Genomic DNA, 16,883 nt, shown 5'->3' with positions numbered 1-16,883 from the left:
GACACTGTGATGGGAGATTCACCACAGTGATGCTGCTTTCTTTAGGATTCTTACAAAAAAGTCATCCAGACTTTTGGCTGTTGCCCACTTTCAAACTATAACTTCATTTTGAGTGATCTTTTCCCCAAAATGAAGTTCTTCCTTGTATTTTCCCACTTAACCACTGTGAGTACTTTTATAAATACCACTCCAAGAAACTCTCCATGCATATTGAAAATAGAAAAAAAGCCTGCCATTTTTAGCCAAACATGTCAATAAACAGCTCTACCTTGACATCAGAAGTAGACTTTAGGTGATCTTAAATTCAGTCAAAACATACTCTTTTCAAGATACGAATTGTTTAAGGATGTAAAACATTCTATAAGGAATATGTGATATATACAATCAAGGTGAAGTATACCACTGAGAAGAAAACAGTAAGCTTTGCCATTTCAGATGTCAAATTTCTAAATATAACTTCCTGAATAGCACTGAAGTGATCCCATGTTGTCCTTTCCTGCTGTTCCCTTAAAACCCCTTTGGGACTGGTGTGAGGAACAATAAATCATTAAGGAAGCATTCATGGACTAGATTCGCCAGGATATAGTTCCTTAAGGGAACACATCAAGAGTAGTGACCACTTATTCTGAGGGTTAACAATGAGGGGTAACTGGTAACAGAAGTCATCTTTCAGGATAGAGAACCAAAGATGGTTGTTAAATGCCGTGTTGGAATTTTCGCAAATACGTAACACTTGTAAATTAGAAAAAAATTAAAATACAAGACTTTTGTTAATATTTGTCCTAATAAACATTGAATTCTTCAACATGTGATGAACTCAACATTATTTAAATATCCTGCCTCATAGTCCTAATTCCGGCAAACTGTTTCTCATTGGGGTGTGTGTGTGTGTGTGTGTGTGTGTGTGTGTGTTTCAACTGTTGACCAAGATATATGATTTCAAACTTTCCTATGGGAAGTCCATGAGCTGAAGAACTTTTTACTCTCTTCTTATATCACTGTGAGCTTTAAAGGGCCATTTAAATGACCCATTATTTCAATTTCATCCACAAAATTTCCATTACCACATCCTGAACATCCTGGTCCTACCACTTACACCTGCCAATGACAATCATCAGGTCACCACATATCTTCTAGTGATGCAAAATTCTTGATGCAGCTTCAATGGAACATAACAATATATACTTTCTCTTCTCTGAGAATGAAAAACTGTAGACTAAAATCTAAGTGCTCATGACAGAGGTCCAGAGACAATATGCCCAGCTCCCTGAAGGGCAAGAGACTTAGTAACAAGTTAATAGTTGGGTAAAAAGTTACAGCTACCATACCCAAAATATCCTATAGTGGAAAGACCTCAAGTCAAAAATAACAAGTACTGAAGAAATTCTAGGGAATTAAATCCATGTGTAAAACACACTCCAGTATTTTCTAAATCATGCAATATAAAATAAGAAAAAATCATCATTAAATATGAAATTTAAGGGCCTACACTAATGCTCTCTTGGCTCACACTTGAACAGAACTCCAACATTACTTCAATGTTGAGGAATTAAAGGCCTAAATCTTTGCAATGAAAAACATTCTTAACAAAGAGAACCAGTAGGAAGATTTCTATGAATGTTCCTAAACCAGTCAGAAGATAATCAGCCAGAGAGTCTGGCAAATTAAATGACTTGTATCTATTCATAAGTGAAAAAAAATCCCTTAGTAATAAAAAAAACTTTTTCTATTTCTCTGCAAATCTCTTGGTGAAGAAATGATGAAATCAGGTTAGGTACATTTTGCTAAGTCAGGACCAACTAAAGACAGGCCAGAGAGGAAAACTAAACAATTGAAATAAAGATAGATATCTCAGGTATATTACTAACAAACTTCACCAGACAGCCTATGGTTTGAAAATTCACACTAATCCAAAAAAAGTAGTATTCTTTTGCCTCATTTTAAACAGAATTGAGGAAGGTTATATGCATATTTATAATATAACATGGAAAGAACATATACAAATATGTAAATTTAGGAGAAAAGGGTAGAATATTAAATGAAACTAAAAAAAAATTATCTTGAGAATGTATACATTAAAAGAAATATTCAGAAATTGAAATTAACACCAATTTATGAAGTTAAAAAGAAGCTTTATCACTCACCAATTTTAACCTCTGTAAAGGTATTCTGCCTACATCTATCTGTGTCCTTTCTGGGACATTAGTGAATCGAACTTCTGGGACCGCGACGGCGCACATGACATGGGCCCACCTATGGGAAAGGAGACATGAAACATAAACAAAAGTTCTCTAAGCTTGCACACCACACACTTCAACTGGGCGGTGGCAATTCTCACAGAGAAGGAAAGCCAAAAGCCTAAACCAATCACAAACCAGACTCTGAATTTTAAACCTATCAGGTGATACCCGGATAGATTCAGTACCACACCTGCCCACAATTGCAACCTGTAGAGTGGGGTGAAGACCGAGACTTGATCCTATCAATATATGGTATTTTTCTACACTGGATCTGCAAAACACTGAAATGTAGGGCTGCTATTTCATTTAGTACTAAAATATAACAGGTGTTTAATATACTTAAGCAAATCAATATGTGGCAAAAGATTAGTTCAATTAATAAAAGGTATGAATTGGATAGAGCATATAATCTTTTACATAATACAAGTGTCATGAAAATTAGAATAGTAAAGTTTTCTAAGAGAATTAGTACTAAGTCTTTAATTAAATTGTTTCTCATTTCAATCAAACTATAACCAAAGAAACCCAAGATAAGGAGGAATGAAATTAGCTGGTTCTCTCACTTCCTACTTAAATCCTAGTATCTCCTCTCAAATTCTGAATTACTCCAGAAAAATGTCCCCATTAACACTATTTAGTTTGTCATAAATGTTATGCCCCAAGTAAAAATAAAGACTCTTGAGGTTTAAAGACATCTTGAAGGAATTACCACATCCATCAGCCCATTTATAAGTCAAAGAGTAGTATGTCACTCAGACTCCATTCTGCCTTTAAAGACCAAGGGAGAAAGGACAAGTGTCCACCCCATCAGGGCATTCTTTCAAATCTAAATAAATATTATAATTCTATAGTACACATTATTCCCTTTTGTCCTGGCCCATGGGTAGGAAGAGAAGTTCTTATCACCTTTGTCTTTATAGGAACCACCTAAATCATCTAACAGTCTGCATGATTTGTTCAATACCCTAGACCTAGCAACACTTTTTAGTACCTTACCAATCACATTAACTAAGACTGTGAAAGAGGAAGATCTAAAATCAAGCAAATATTAAGTCTAATAGACTAAAATTTATCAACATAGGAATGATGAATGCCTTTACTCTTCCTTAGAAGCAATCAGAAACAAGTGCACATGCACATAGTTAATCCTAATTCAATCATTACATTACACCAGGGGTCTCAACTCTAGTGCCTACAGGGCCAGACAGGAGGTAAGCAAATATATGTGTACTGGTAAATGATGGTAACCTGGGGAGCATCTGTCCTATTGAGGCCAGGTTCTCATCCCAACATGTTATTGCCATTTAGAGATGCACAATTATATTTCAAGTACAGATAAATATCTGGATTTTTATATAAAACCTATCAACTTCTAAAATTTAGATCAAATTTATAAAATTGTGTGTCAGTCAACTAAAACATACCTTGGGGTTGGATTTGACCCTTTAATGCCAGCTTACAACCTCTGCCTCTACTTTTTCGTTTTCTTTTTGTTTTTTTTTTTTTTAACTGTTTTAAATGTTTGTTTATTTTTGGGAGAGAGAGAGAGAGAGAGAGCCTGAGCAGGGGAGGGGCAGAGAGAGATATGGAGACACAGAATCCAAAGCAGGTTCCAGGCTCTGAGCTGTCAGTACAGAGCCCAACATGGGTCTCAAATTCACAAACTGTGAGATCATGACCTGAGCTGAAGTCGGACGCTTAACTGACTGAGCCACCCAGGTTCCCCTGCCTCTACCATTTCTACATATTCCTATTACCAAAGGAACCTTTAATATGCTTTGTCCCCACTTTCAATACTAAAATTGGGTCATGAAAATAATACTCATGCAAAAAATATATTTCAATAACCACATTAAAAACCAGATTGCCTTTCTTTTATGTTCACTTATTACTCTTTCAAGATTCTCTTCATGTTCTCCAATCCTTTGTATCTTAAAATTAATGTTTTCTCCCTGTGTTTCTATTTTAGTATACACACTTTCTTGTTAATTTGGTTTTAAAAGCAAATAATTTTGTTTAAATGTTATGACTATGATTGATTTTATCTGAAGGCAACAGATTTCACTGTTTTCAGGCACATTTGTTCTATTAGACTAATAGGATTCATCATATTAAACACTAGGATCCCAATGATACCTAGATGACATGGGCTGCCTTCATTTTAAAAACACCATCAGTAAAAGAGGGGTTATCCTTCATCAGTGTCAGAGACATGGAGAGAAGCAAGACCACCTTTGTCCAGCAGAGGGGAATGTGCTGTGCTTTCAGTAATGAATGGTCTCCGAAGACATGCACAGAATCTCAACTTCAGATCTGGACAGCAAAAGTTCTGGAACAATGTGTCCAATAATGAGAGGTAAAGCAAACAGTCCACACTGAGGTTCAACATTCTAGACAGCAGAAGGAAACAATGAAATTGAACACAATGAACACATTACTCACTTATTGTTCTTCGTTTCCTTAAGAGCACCCCCTCTCAAATTGCAGAGACAGCACTCCTAGGACAAAAACAAACAAACAAACAAAAAAAAAACACAATTATCACACCCATTTAACAGACATCATTACTATATATGTAAATATTCCCATAAATTCACCTTTTTATTTGAAATTAAAGCCATCAGGAACTTCATAATGGCTATCTCTAAGCAGTTCAAGAAAGGAAGGGAAAAAGAGAGGGTAAAAAAGTGAGGGTACACACGAAAATGTTCTCTCTCTCTAGAGATCAATAGACAGACAGGCAGACAGACAGACAGAAACAGATATATCCTAGAGGGAACCATCATTACCCTGGTATCATGTTCATTGCCATCCTTGGGGGAAAGCTGTGACACACAGTACTTGACAGACTAGACAGTATGTACTAGAATTATAGAACAGAGAATATACATATGACTGAGTTCTCTTGTGCTCTGGGAATCCGTTCGTGTATACAGGATAGCTACAAAATAGAGTATTGGCAGGCTCCATTCGATATAAGGATTAGCAGAAAGCTCTTTTTAAAAGGTACTCTTTTCACAAAAATATCATTTGGGTCTTTCTGTGGGCAAACGGTATTGCAAAAATTGTACTGATAAACCCAGGCTATCCACCCCCTTCAGAAGAAAGTGCCATGAAATGTCTCCTCCCCACCTAAGTTTCTATTTTGGGCACTTTTGTATATCTTAGATTGGCATAGACTGTTTCACTTGAAGAGGACTCCCTTTACCACAAATACAAACTTTATCATTTCTCACTAAAACTCTGTGAAAAAGTCCATGAGAAAACAGGGCCAGGGTCAGCCTTTTGCTGACCTATAATTTTTAAATTAAATACCTAAGTAACTTTTAAAATTTTCAACCTCAGGCATTAATAGATGTCCTTTCAATTTACTGCATTAGTAAGTTTTTAAAAATAACTATGGGTTATTTTGGATTTTTTCCCTCTCCACACTATATATATAAAATCTCTTTATCTGTTCTCCAAGGTGATCTTCTTTAACTAATGTTGACAGCTTTGCCTAATTTACAGGAAATCCCTTTAACTCATCTACTATTAATACCGGGATGTCAAACTCCATAGCTTTAATTTTTCTGACTAGCGAAATACCAAAACAACTCAGGAGAATCAATATACCTGTATAACTCCTAACAGGCAGCAAAAAAGGCAAACAACCAGAAATGTTCAATGGGTTTGTGGGTCTGGAAAGCCTCTAAACATCTATTTGAAATTTCCTGGGTTATTATTAAAGGTTCAGAGCAGCAAAAGCTGCCATGTGTATATACATCTGAATCCAGTATAAACCCAGCTCAAGGAGATAACTTGATGGATTTTCTCCGTAACAAAGCCAGATTTTAGAGGCCTTTGAAATAATGGTTTTGATGAAACACACGTTAAAAGTAATAGTTCAGTCCGAATATTACCAGTTCAAATTATTCAATATCTAAAATATTCAAAAACAATTTCATAAAACATTACTGATTTTAACTATTTTTCCAGCATTTCAACACACTTTCTACAGAGAGAGAAAACGAAAATGAAAACAAAACACGAGGTAAAATATTTTCATTGAATATTAAAAAATGCCAGGATTGAAGTGGGAATGTGGCAAAAGAGGGCTGTGGAGGGTGCGGAGCTCAGACACTAAGAGCGTAAGAGTTCTGATGAATGAAACTAGTAGTGAGAAGAAGCCTAAAGGGACACATTAGCAGAGTTAAATACAGCAAAGCAGCGTGGCAACTGCTTTAAAGCACCTGAAGAGGATCCCGGAAAGGGGCACGCACTGCAGCACACCACCACTCTGGGAGGAAAGCGTCCTCTCAAACAGAACAGATAGACTCTCGATTTTAAGTGAAGCTGAGAAGGCTTCCACTCGCCACAATATAGAACTAGTTCTTTCTGGGGTTACCAGTGACCTCCGTGTCACAAAATCTAACGGATAATTCCAAGCCCCTGGTTCACCTGACCTCTAAGCGGCATTCAACACAGGTATGTGAAGCATACCTGACAATTTCTACCTGTGGTTTCTATGACCCTACACACCCCTCACTGTCCTTCTCCATCTCTAACTGATCCTGTGCTTCCTTTAACAGCCATCTCTTCCACACTCCTTAAACACTGTAATTTTTGTAAGAGTTCCCGTTTACTTCTTATCCACATCTACTTGCTGGGCATCTGATCCCCTACCTTGACTCTCAAAAGGCTGGTGAGTGACTCAAACATTAATTTCCTGGAATGTTTGGCTAACACTCGACAGGCATCTCAAACACACATGCAAAAATGAACTCATGTCTCCTCAACTCGCCACTGTTTCCCATCAGTGGCACCATGTACCTTTCTAGCTCATGCTGGAAGCCATAATTTTCCTCTCATCCTAGATCTAATCACTTGAGTTCTGTCGATCCCATGTCCAAACACGTCCTCCTCTCTCCACCATCACTGCTGCCGCATTAGTTGATACCCCCAGTGCCCTTCAAGCAGACCTACTTTACTGCAACAGCCACTCCAGGTCAGTGAAGAACTAACCAGAATGGGTTTGAAAATGCTTCTCAGGACTTAACATCATTCCAAAGGGCCAGGATCGTCAGGCCTAGACCTTGTCCACCCTTGCTCTGTACTATTCTATCTATGTCTTTATTAATTACACTGAACACATCCTTGATATCTCAACCTCAATGTTGATTCCTCAAAGAAGGCTCTCCTAGTTTCCCGGCCCAGTTACTTCTCACTCATTACTCTTTTTAACTATTTGTTGAATTCATTTTGCTCTCCTCACTAAACTGTAAGCTCAATGAGTGCTGTGGAAATATCTGTCAGGTTACTCTTTCCCTATTACAATGCCCAATAAAGAGTACATCTTCCAGATGAATTTGTTAAATAAATGAGAAAATGGCAAAATAGGGCAGAGTGAAAATCTTGAAAATTACCAAAGGTTTAAAAAACTGCAAAGATCATTTTCACATACTGGAGCACTAAGGAAAGGAAAGCTGTGGGCTTTGGTAACTTAACATGGACTTAAGAAACAATGATTTGACATGGAGTTATTTTTGTCACAATTTACCTGAAAAATCATCTTTCTTTGTAAAAGAGAAAAATATTCCTGGCCAGTTAGTTATTTATATTATTTACATGATATATATGATATCATGGTTTCTATTTAATTCACTCAATTTTGAAAAAATAAGTAGGAAAAGTCAAAAGTCATATCCAGTTATGTCATTGTGAACCATCACTCACATGGTGCAAACTAGCTGATTTGTCACAGCACAAACATGTCAATTTGTCAATTCATTCATTTGTGAATGAACTTGCCCTAAATGCCTATGTTTATAACCCAATAAAGGGCAAAATCAGAATGGACACTTTTTAACATTTCTTTCCTTTTCTAAATAGTACTTTATTGTCAGGAAACTAAATTGATAATTCTAAAATTTAATAGGGATTAATAAGGATTAACATCCTTAGCTAAAAAGTAGTGCAAGTTTTCTTAAGAATCCATACAATACCTGAGCTACATAAAGGCTCACACCTACCAAATATACCAATTGTTCTAGTATTGCTCATCTTTTAATTCAGTAAAAGGATTGAATGAATGCAGAGTGATAGAGTCCTTCAGGACCCTGATTTATTAAACTGGTTATCAATAATAAGTATTTTCAATTAGAAGAATAAAGGCTAATTAAAGGCCTAATTCACTCCAGATATACCATGTCGGAAACATCATATACTTTACCTCCCTTCCTTAACATGAACTTATTAGGTAATTTATATCCCACTTCATTTATGAGGAAACTAAGATTCAAGAGATTAAGTAACTTGCCTAAAACCATCCAATCCAGGAACCATCAAACTTCTTCTGTAAATGGCCAGATATTTACTAATTCAGGCTTTGCACAACTACAGAGTTGTAACTAAACTCTGACATTGGAGGGCAATGTGTAAACAAATGGGTCTAGTTGTATTCCAATAACAATGTTATTTACAAAACTAGGCAGTGGAGCTGGATTTGGCCCAAGCTATAGTGTTCCAACCAGCAAAGGGAGTAACTGGGGTTCAAACTCAGGCCTTCCTGAGCACATGCCCATGACCTTTTTCTCCAGCATCCTCTGCCTGTAAGTACAAGGCAAGGCACGAGATTTCAAAGTAGAGTGCCCAAGTAAACAGGGAACTATGCCTGCCCTGGGAAACTCACAGTTTAGGAAGGGAGAAGACAGATGTGTACTTAACCATACTATGAAGAAGAAAATGATAAAGGGTATAATCAAGTCCCCATTTCCTCATTTCTACAAATGACTAAGAATTCATATTTTAACTAATACCCTCGAAAGAACACCTATCATAAAAAATTGAACTACAGTAGCATGTATCAATTAACAATTTGTATTCCCACTTGTTTCATTAATCTAGAAAGTAAAGTTTCTCACTGGTATAAGATCATTAAATTTATCTCCACTCCTTCCTTTGAAAAATGATACCATTTTAGGAAAAAACAACATTTCAGGTAGTCTGGGCTACATGAATCCAACTTAACTGAGAGGAACAACAGTAACACTAGAGAGCCAGGCCATATCCTGAGGTTTAATAAGGTGTAGACAGTCAGGGTTCAAATCACAGTTCTGTCATTTACTAGTGGTATGACCTTGCCTCAGATATCTTATCTGTAAAAGGGTGGGAAAAATGCTACTTCCCTAAATGAGTTAATAAATGTAAAGCATTCCACAAACACACAATAAATACAAGAACAGTGGTTACATATGTGAAAAGTTAATTGTGCTTCTAGACAACTTATACATAACATTGCCAGTGAATTATCTGGGTACAGTGGTTTAGCAGGGAACAAAATATAGATCTGTCATTAATAATTCTCATGAGGTGCAAAATGCAAGAAGTAGAACTGGAGAGAAAAGAAAACTCTCCAGGAACCTCAAATCCAGGCAGCTAGGCTCTAAAGCAAGGAAAGATCTTCTATAGTTCTAAAAGCTGTCAACTCAGTTATGAAAAGCCAACAGAAGCTAGAGTTTCCACAGTGCTCAGAGAACAGACATGCTGAAGGGAAAATCTCAATCCCATCCTCAAAACATCTCAAAATAGAGTAGACTGAATCAAACTAAAGTTGAAACAAAGCTCAAACCCAGCTCAACCTACAAATCAGACTGACTTACTACTACTGTAGAAAACTGACAGACAGAAGGCCATGTCCTTTATGGAAATAATATTAATATCAGTTGCTACAGGCAAAATATCCAGCACATAATCAAGAAAAGCACATGGTACACTAAAAAAACAAGAAGATGATTTACAATCAAGAAAGGAAAGAATCAATAAAATCAGACACAAAAAATGAACAAGATACTGGAATGATCAGATGGAGAGTTTCATACTGGTATGTTCAAAATGCTAAAGGAGCTAATGAAAAAGACAACATATGTGAAGAGAGAAATATTTTAGCAAAGTCATAGAAACTATTTTTAAAAAGTGTAAATGGTAGAAATAAAAAAAATGACATCAATAATGTTGAATTCAATAGATTTCCAAACAGACTGGAATTGTGAGAGTAAAACTTAAATGGCTTTAAAGACTTGAATAGGAAATAGAAGGAATAATAACAGTTAGGAGGAGGAATAGAGATCTAAAGGAAAATAACCTGTTCCATTTCTGTATAAGTGGAGACTGAGAAGGAGAGGAAAGAGAGAGTAGATGACAAGAAACACTGGAAGAGAAAACGGTAGAAAACTTTCCAAAAGTGGTAAAAAAAAAAAAAAAAAAAAAAAAGGTGAACCCACAATTTCAAGATGCCCAGCAAATCCCAAGAGATAAATATAAAGAAAACACATCTAAATATACAGTAGTCAAAATTGTGATAACCAAATATAAAGAACATATTCTTAGAAGCACAAGAAAAAAGACATATTCAGTAAACTCTATGAATTATATTTGATATCTGACCAGAAAAGTGGCAATGGAACAATATCTATAAAATACTTAAAAAAAAAAAAAGCTGGCAATCTGGAATTCATTTCCAAGGAAATATCCTTTGAAAATAAAGATAAAATAAAAAATAAAAAATAGAGGCAAAAAATTTGAAAGAATGAAGGAAAATGACACCAGCCTGAACCACGGATTGGCACAAAAGAACGAAGAACACCAAAAAAGAATAAATATATGGGTAAATATAAAATAAATGTTTTGTATTTTCAAAACACAAAGATACAAAGAGAGAGAGACAGAGACTATAAGTTTCATAAGAAGACTTGACTGTTTCAAACAAAAATAACAATGTTGTAGAGCTTAATGTATGTAATGGTAAATGTAAGATAAGATCATAAAGGGAAAGAGGTTTAATGAAATCACACTACTGTAAAGTTCTTACATTGTTCATAAAGTAGGGTGATATTACTGGAAGGTGGGTTGTGATAATTTTGAAGTGAAAATTATGATTTTCAGTCACCACCCATAACAAAGGTCACAAAAAATTCCCAGATATTAAATTCTAAGGGTTAATATGCTCACAATCAAAACTCAAAAGCCATGCAAGAAAACATGATTCCATGAGCAGAATAAATAAAATGTAGAATTAGATAGATAGATATATAATAATCATAGGCACAAGATATAAAATAAGTACTTTAGCATGTTTTAAAATTTAATGCAGGTATTAGAAATGTAAGTAAGAGACTATAAATAAATGACAAATTAGATTTTTAAAAACAATATAAAAATTCTATAACCAAAAAATATAGTTAAAAAACTTGAAGAATGTTAAATAGATCACTCTTAGTAACAGAAAATTAGAAAAAACAAAGGGCTAAATAACCAAAAATCAATACCACAAACTGTTCAACAATGTATTCAACTGAATACTGAAATGTGTGTGTGTGTGTGTGTGTGTGTGTGTGTGTGTGAAAGAGAGAGAGAGAGAGACAGAGCCAAAGAGAGAGTATCCATCTCTGAATCATAAAAATAAATTACAATTGATTTACTAATCTAAACTCAAAAACAAAACAGACATATAAAAGTATTAAAATGAATTGTAGGCAAATATATTGATGTATTTAGAATAAATATGACTCCTTAATATAACATTTAAAAGATAAAAGGCATATTGGAAAGATTAGTAAATTCTGACTATATCAACATTTTAACATTCTGAAGGATAAATAACATACTAATAAATAAATTAACCTAAGATGATAAGACAAAAAATATTTCCAATATAAAACAAAGACTGCTATCCAGAAAGTATTTTGTAAAAACCCACACTTTTGAAAAATAGACAAAAGATTCAAGGACTCTTCACTGACAATAAACACAGAAAGATACCCAACTTCAAGAATAAAGGGTGAAAAATGAAATAATGAGATATAACTTCAGATTTTTACATCAGAAAACATATGGGTTGGGGGTATATAAGATTTTATGGTGGATTTGGAGAGGAATTTGGCATTATCAATCAAAATTTTAAATGCACATGAAGTATGAATCAGCAATTCAACTTCTTAGAATCTATCTTAGATAAACATTTATATCTGTGCAGCAGGAAGAATGTACAATCATCTATTTCTGTTTATAACTGAGAAAACAATTACTTCTGGGAGGAACTGGCCTTGTCAATTGCTTACATTTTACTTGTAATGCTTAGATTTTTAAAATAAGAATAGAATCAAGATTGAAATTTAAAGTATCAATGAAAAAGGTCTGGTAAATCCATAAATATTGAGTGACTAAGAATGACACAATGTATTACTAAATGAAAACACGAAGGTACATTAAACTGTGATACCATTTGGGTTCCCCAAGAGAAGTAAGCCATTACATTAATGTATGTATAGAAAAGATCTGAAAGCTCAACCAACAAAACAGTATGAGTAGTTTTGTTTAAAAAAGAGTTCAGAATTCGAGAGTGTTGGGAATGGGAAACTTTCCTAACAATGTTTAGTACTCTCATACCAAAAAAAGAAAAGCCACCCAAAGCAATCTATACACTCAATGCAATCCCCATCAAAATAACACCAGCATTCTTCACAGAGCTAGAACAAACAATCCTAAAATTTGTATGGAACCACAAAAGACCTTGAATAGCCAAAGCAATGTTGATAAAGAATACCAAAGCTGGAGGCATCACAATTCTAGACTTCAAGCTGTATTACAAAGCTATAATCATCAAGATAGTATGGTACTGGCACAAGAACAGACACATAGATCAGTGGAACAGAACAGAGAACCCAGAAACGGACACCCAAATATATGCCAAACTAATATCTGACAAAGCAGGAAAGAATATCCAATGGAAAAAGGACAGTATCTTCAGCAAATGATATTGGGAAAACTGGACAGCGACATGCAGAAGAATGAACCTGAACCACTTTCTACACCATACACAATACTAAACTCAAAATGGACGAAAGACCTTGAAACATAAGACAGGAGCGAATCGAAATCCTAGAGGAGAAAACAGGAAACAACTTCTTTGACCTCAGCCATAGCTACTTCTTTCTACACGTGTTTCTGGAGGCAAGAGAAACAAAAGCAAACATGAACTATTGGGACCTCACCAAGACAAAAAGCTCCTGCACAGAGAAGGAAACAATCAGCAAAACTAAAAGACAACTGACAGAATGGGAGAAGATGTTTGCACATGACATCAGATAAAGGGTTAGAATCCAAAATCTATGAAGAATTTAGCCAACTCAACACCCAAAAAACAAATAATCCAGTGAGGAAATGGGCAAAAGACACAATGAGATACTAACTCACACCTGTCAGAATGGCTAAAATTAACAACTCAGGAAACAACACATGTTGACAAGGATGAGGAGAAACGGGAAGACTTCTGCACTGGTGCAAACTGGTGCAGCCACTGTGGAAAACAGCAATGAGGTTCCTCAAAAAATGAAAAATTGAGCTACCCTATGATCCAAGCTACCCTATGACCCAGCAATTGTACTCCTATTTATACAAAGGATACAAAAATGCTAATTTGAAAGGGTACAATGTTTACAGCGTGACTAATCAACAACAGACAAATTATGGAAAGAGCACAAATGTCCATCGACTGATGAATGAATAAAGAAGATGTGGTATAGGGGTGCCTGGGTGTCCAACTCTGGCTGACAGTGCAGAGCCTGCTTTGGGTTCTGTCTCCCTCTCTCTCCCTCTGCCTCCCCCCACCCCTCATGTGCTCTCTCCCTCTCTCTTGCTGTCTCTCTCTCAAAAATAAATGAACATTTAAAAAAAAGACATGATATAATATTATACAATGGAATATTACTCAGTGATCTAAAAGAATGAAATCTTGTCATTTGCAACAATGTGGATAGAACTGGAATGTATTATGCTAAGTAAAGTTAGTCAAAGAAAGACAAATACCATATGATTTCATTCATATGTGGAATTAAAGAAACAAAACAGATGAACACATGGGAAGGGAAGGAAAAATGAGATAAAAACAGAGAGGGAGGTAAACCATTAGAGACTCTTAAATACAGAGAACAAACTGAGGGTTGCTGGAGGGGATGTGGTTGGGGGGTTGGACTAGGTGGGTGATGGGCATTAAGGAGGGCATTTGTTGTGATGAGCACTGGGTGTTGAATGTAAGTGATGAATCACTAAATTCTACTCCTGAAACCATTACACTATATGTTAACTAACCTGGATTTAAATAAAATAAAAAAATAATCACAATAATTAAAAAAAGAGAAAACCCACAGACAAGGAAATTTAACCTTTTTCCTATTAAACATGTGCAATTTAAAATTAATGTAACTGTGGAGGTGTATCCTATTTTTTTTTTTTTTTACTTAAATGAAAGTTTTAACTGAACACTATGATTTCTTCTACAGTCTTTCAGTATATTGAAACTTCTTTCCAGTCTAACCTCTGGAAATACCCAGAGTACAAAATAAATAAATAAAATTCAGTATTCAGGTTCATTGCCAGCCTTGTTTTATCTCATGTTTAATGAGCATGCCTTTTCCAGGAACAACAACACCCAATATAAAATGACTCACTATTATAAAGATTTAGATATATTGCTAGTGAACCAATGTCTCCTAAAACAAAACAAATACTAAAATGTCTGTCACAACATGATTAATCTATAAGACAGCTCTAATTCCTGTCTCTCAAGTACAGCATCAAAAAAGCCATTCTGTTATACTTATCCCCCCACCCCAGGGCAGCTAAAAGCTGAATGAAAAAGTACCAATTCAGATCATATACTGAACATTGCACCTCTCTTGCTTGGATCCCTTTCCCTCACCTAACAGCATTCACAAAAATCCCCTTCTAGCATTACCAAGTATTTTTTAAATTTGGTTTTATAAAAAATCACCACTGCAATGAACAGCAAGTATACCCATTTACTACATGGAATGGTTTCTTAATAGCTCAGTTATTAAACTATGAAAAAGAGTGTTTATAATCAAAGTGCTGACACAACATTAACAATAATGGTGAGAAGGACATTGTTATAATACAGCTGTCACAGTTGTTCATTATTTGTGGTAGAGGGAAATCACGTTCCAATGGCTCTTCTATAAAACATCAGTTAAAGAAATGCCAATACCAACATTCTCAAGCTGCCTCATAAGAAGCTCTCATTTTAGCTGACATATCTATAAGTGCTACTAAAGCCAATTTTCAATGCTATAGAAAAACTACAAAATTGAAGTACCTCCCTACACCCTTATTTATCTGACATGTTCATAACAGAAATGCAAAACCATAAAATAGGGTTGCCTGAGCTGGGAAAACAAAGAGTAATTAATCACATTAACGGAAAGCTAGCTTACAAAGTGCTAATCAACAAAACATGGAAGAACCATTTCTGGAGATGTGGCTCATTTATCAGAGCTGAGAAGAGGATGGGATCTCACAAAAGGACAGGATGGGCATGAATTCTAAGTGATTAAGGAAATTACATGACTGGTTTTCTGCTGGTATCTTCTGAATGGAAATTCCACAGGCTCGTGAATTTCACACTAGTAAGTGAATTCTCCAATTTAAATGCCCACATTGATTTTGTGCCATAAGTGAAAACATATATTCATTCAACAAATATTGGTTAATTGTCATGTTCTAAGCACTGGGCAACAGCAGTGAATTATAAAGATCCCACCCTCAATGAACTTACCTTCTGCTGGGACAGCAGACAAACTAAATCAGGACATTATTTAGATGGCAGAGGATGTTAAGTGCTATGAGAGCAGGCCATGGAATTATCAAAGGGAAGGTGATGCCAGAAAATTTTGGCCTTTTCTAATATGAAAGGTGATCAGAAATTTAAAAGGGGGAATAACTGACAAAGCTTCACAGGCCATGAAAAAAGGTAACAACTTTATTCTGAGATGGCAAGGCACTGTAAGGTTTGAGTACAGCAAGGACATCATCTGAATTACATTTTAATTGGGTCATCCCAATAGCTGTGTTGACAACAGACAATAAAGGTTCAAGAGCAGAAGTAAGAAATGTTAAGTGAAATAAGTCAGTTGGAGAAAGATAAATACCGTATGATTTCACTCTATGTGGAATTTAAGAAATTAAACAAATTAACAAAGTGGGAAAAAAAAAGGGACACAAACCAAGAAAAAGACTTTTAACTATAAAGAACAAATTGTTGGTTACCAGAGGGATGGGTGAAATAGGTTGTGGGTATTAAGGAGGGCACCTGTAGTGGTGAGCACTGGGTGTTGTATGGAAATGTTGAATCACTATATTGTACACCTGAAACTAATACTATACTGGATGTAAACTAACTGGAATTGAAATAAAAAACTTTTTTAAAAAAGGTTAGAAACAAAAAGAGAAGTTAGTAGGTTACTGCCATAATCCAGGAAAGAGGTAATGAGTAGATCAGTCTGGGTAATACGAGCAGAGGCAATTAAGAAGTGGTGAGAATTCCAGATTCATTTTAAAAGTAGCCAAGATAGGATTTACTGTTAGACAAATATAGGTATGAGAAGAAGAAAAGCACCACAACTTACCCTAGAGATTTTGGTTTCAGCAGCTGGAAAGCCTAGAAATAAGAAGCCTGTGGGAGAAGAAGATCTGGAATTCAGTGTGGGACATGGTGAACTTGAGCTATCTATCAGGCATGTGAGAGGAGACACTGGTCATGAAGTTGGCCATACAGCTCTGCACCTAGGGGAGAGGCTGAGTGGACACAGA

The 16,883-nt window shown here is 35.5% G+C and overlaps 1 protein-coding gene across 17 annotated transcripts in view; it reads right to left on the bottom strand.

The window, feature by feature from the left end:
* Positions 1-16,883, bottom strand: part of KDM4C (lysine demethylase 4C) — a 428,186-nt gene that overhangs the window by 123,105 nt on the left and 288,198 nt on the right. For 16 of the 17 annotated variants that reach the window (XM_045468819.1, XM_045468822.1, XM_045468829.1 and 13 more), the window contains 2 exons: positions 4,683-4,738; positions 2,145-2,253 (listed from right to left, as the gene is read on the bottom strand). In XM_045468819.1, coding sequence (XP_045324775.1) covers positions 2,145-2,253; positions 4,683-4,738 — 165 coding nt within the window. Of the gene's footprint in view, positions 1-2,144; positions 2,254-4,682; positions 4,739-16,883 lie in introns of those variants that run through there. The other variant, XR_006710195.1, reaches the window with a different exon arrangement.

Source organism: Leopardus geoffroyi, chromosome D4 (genome assembly GCF_018350155.1).
Source record: "Leopardus geoffroyi isolate Oge1 chromosome D4, O.geoffroyi_Oge1_pat1.0, whole genome shotgun sequence".
NCBI lineage: Eukaryota > Metazoa > Chordata > Mammalia > Carnivora > Felidae > Leopardus > Leopardus geoffroyi.
The sequence above is the reverse complement of the archived record's forward strand: the minus strand, read 5'-3'. Positions and strand labels throughout refer to the sequence as shown.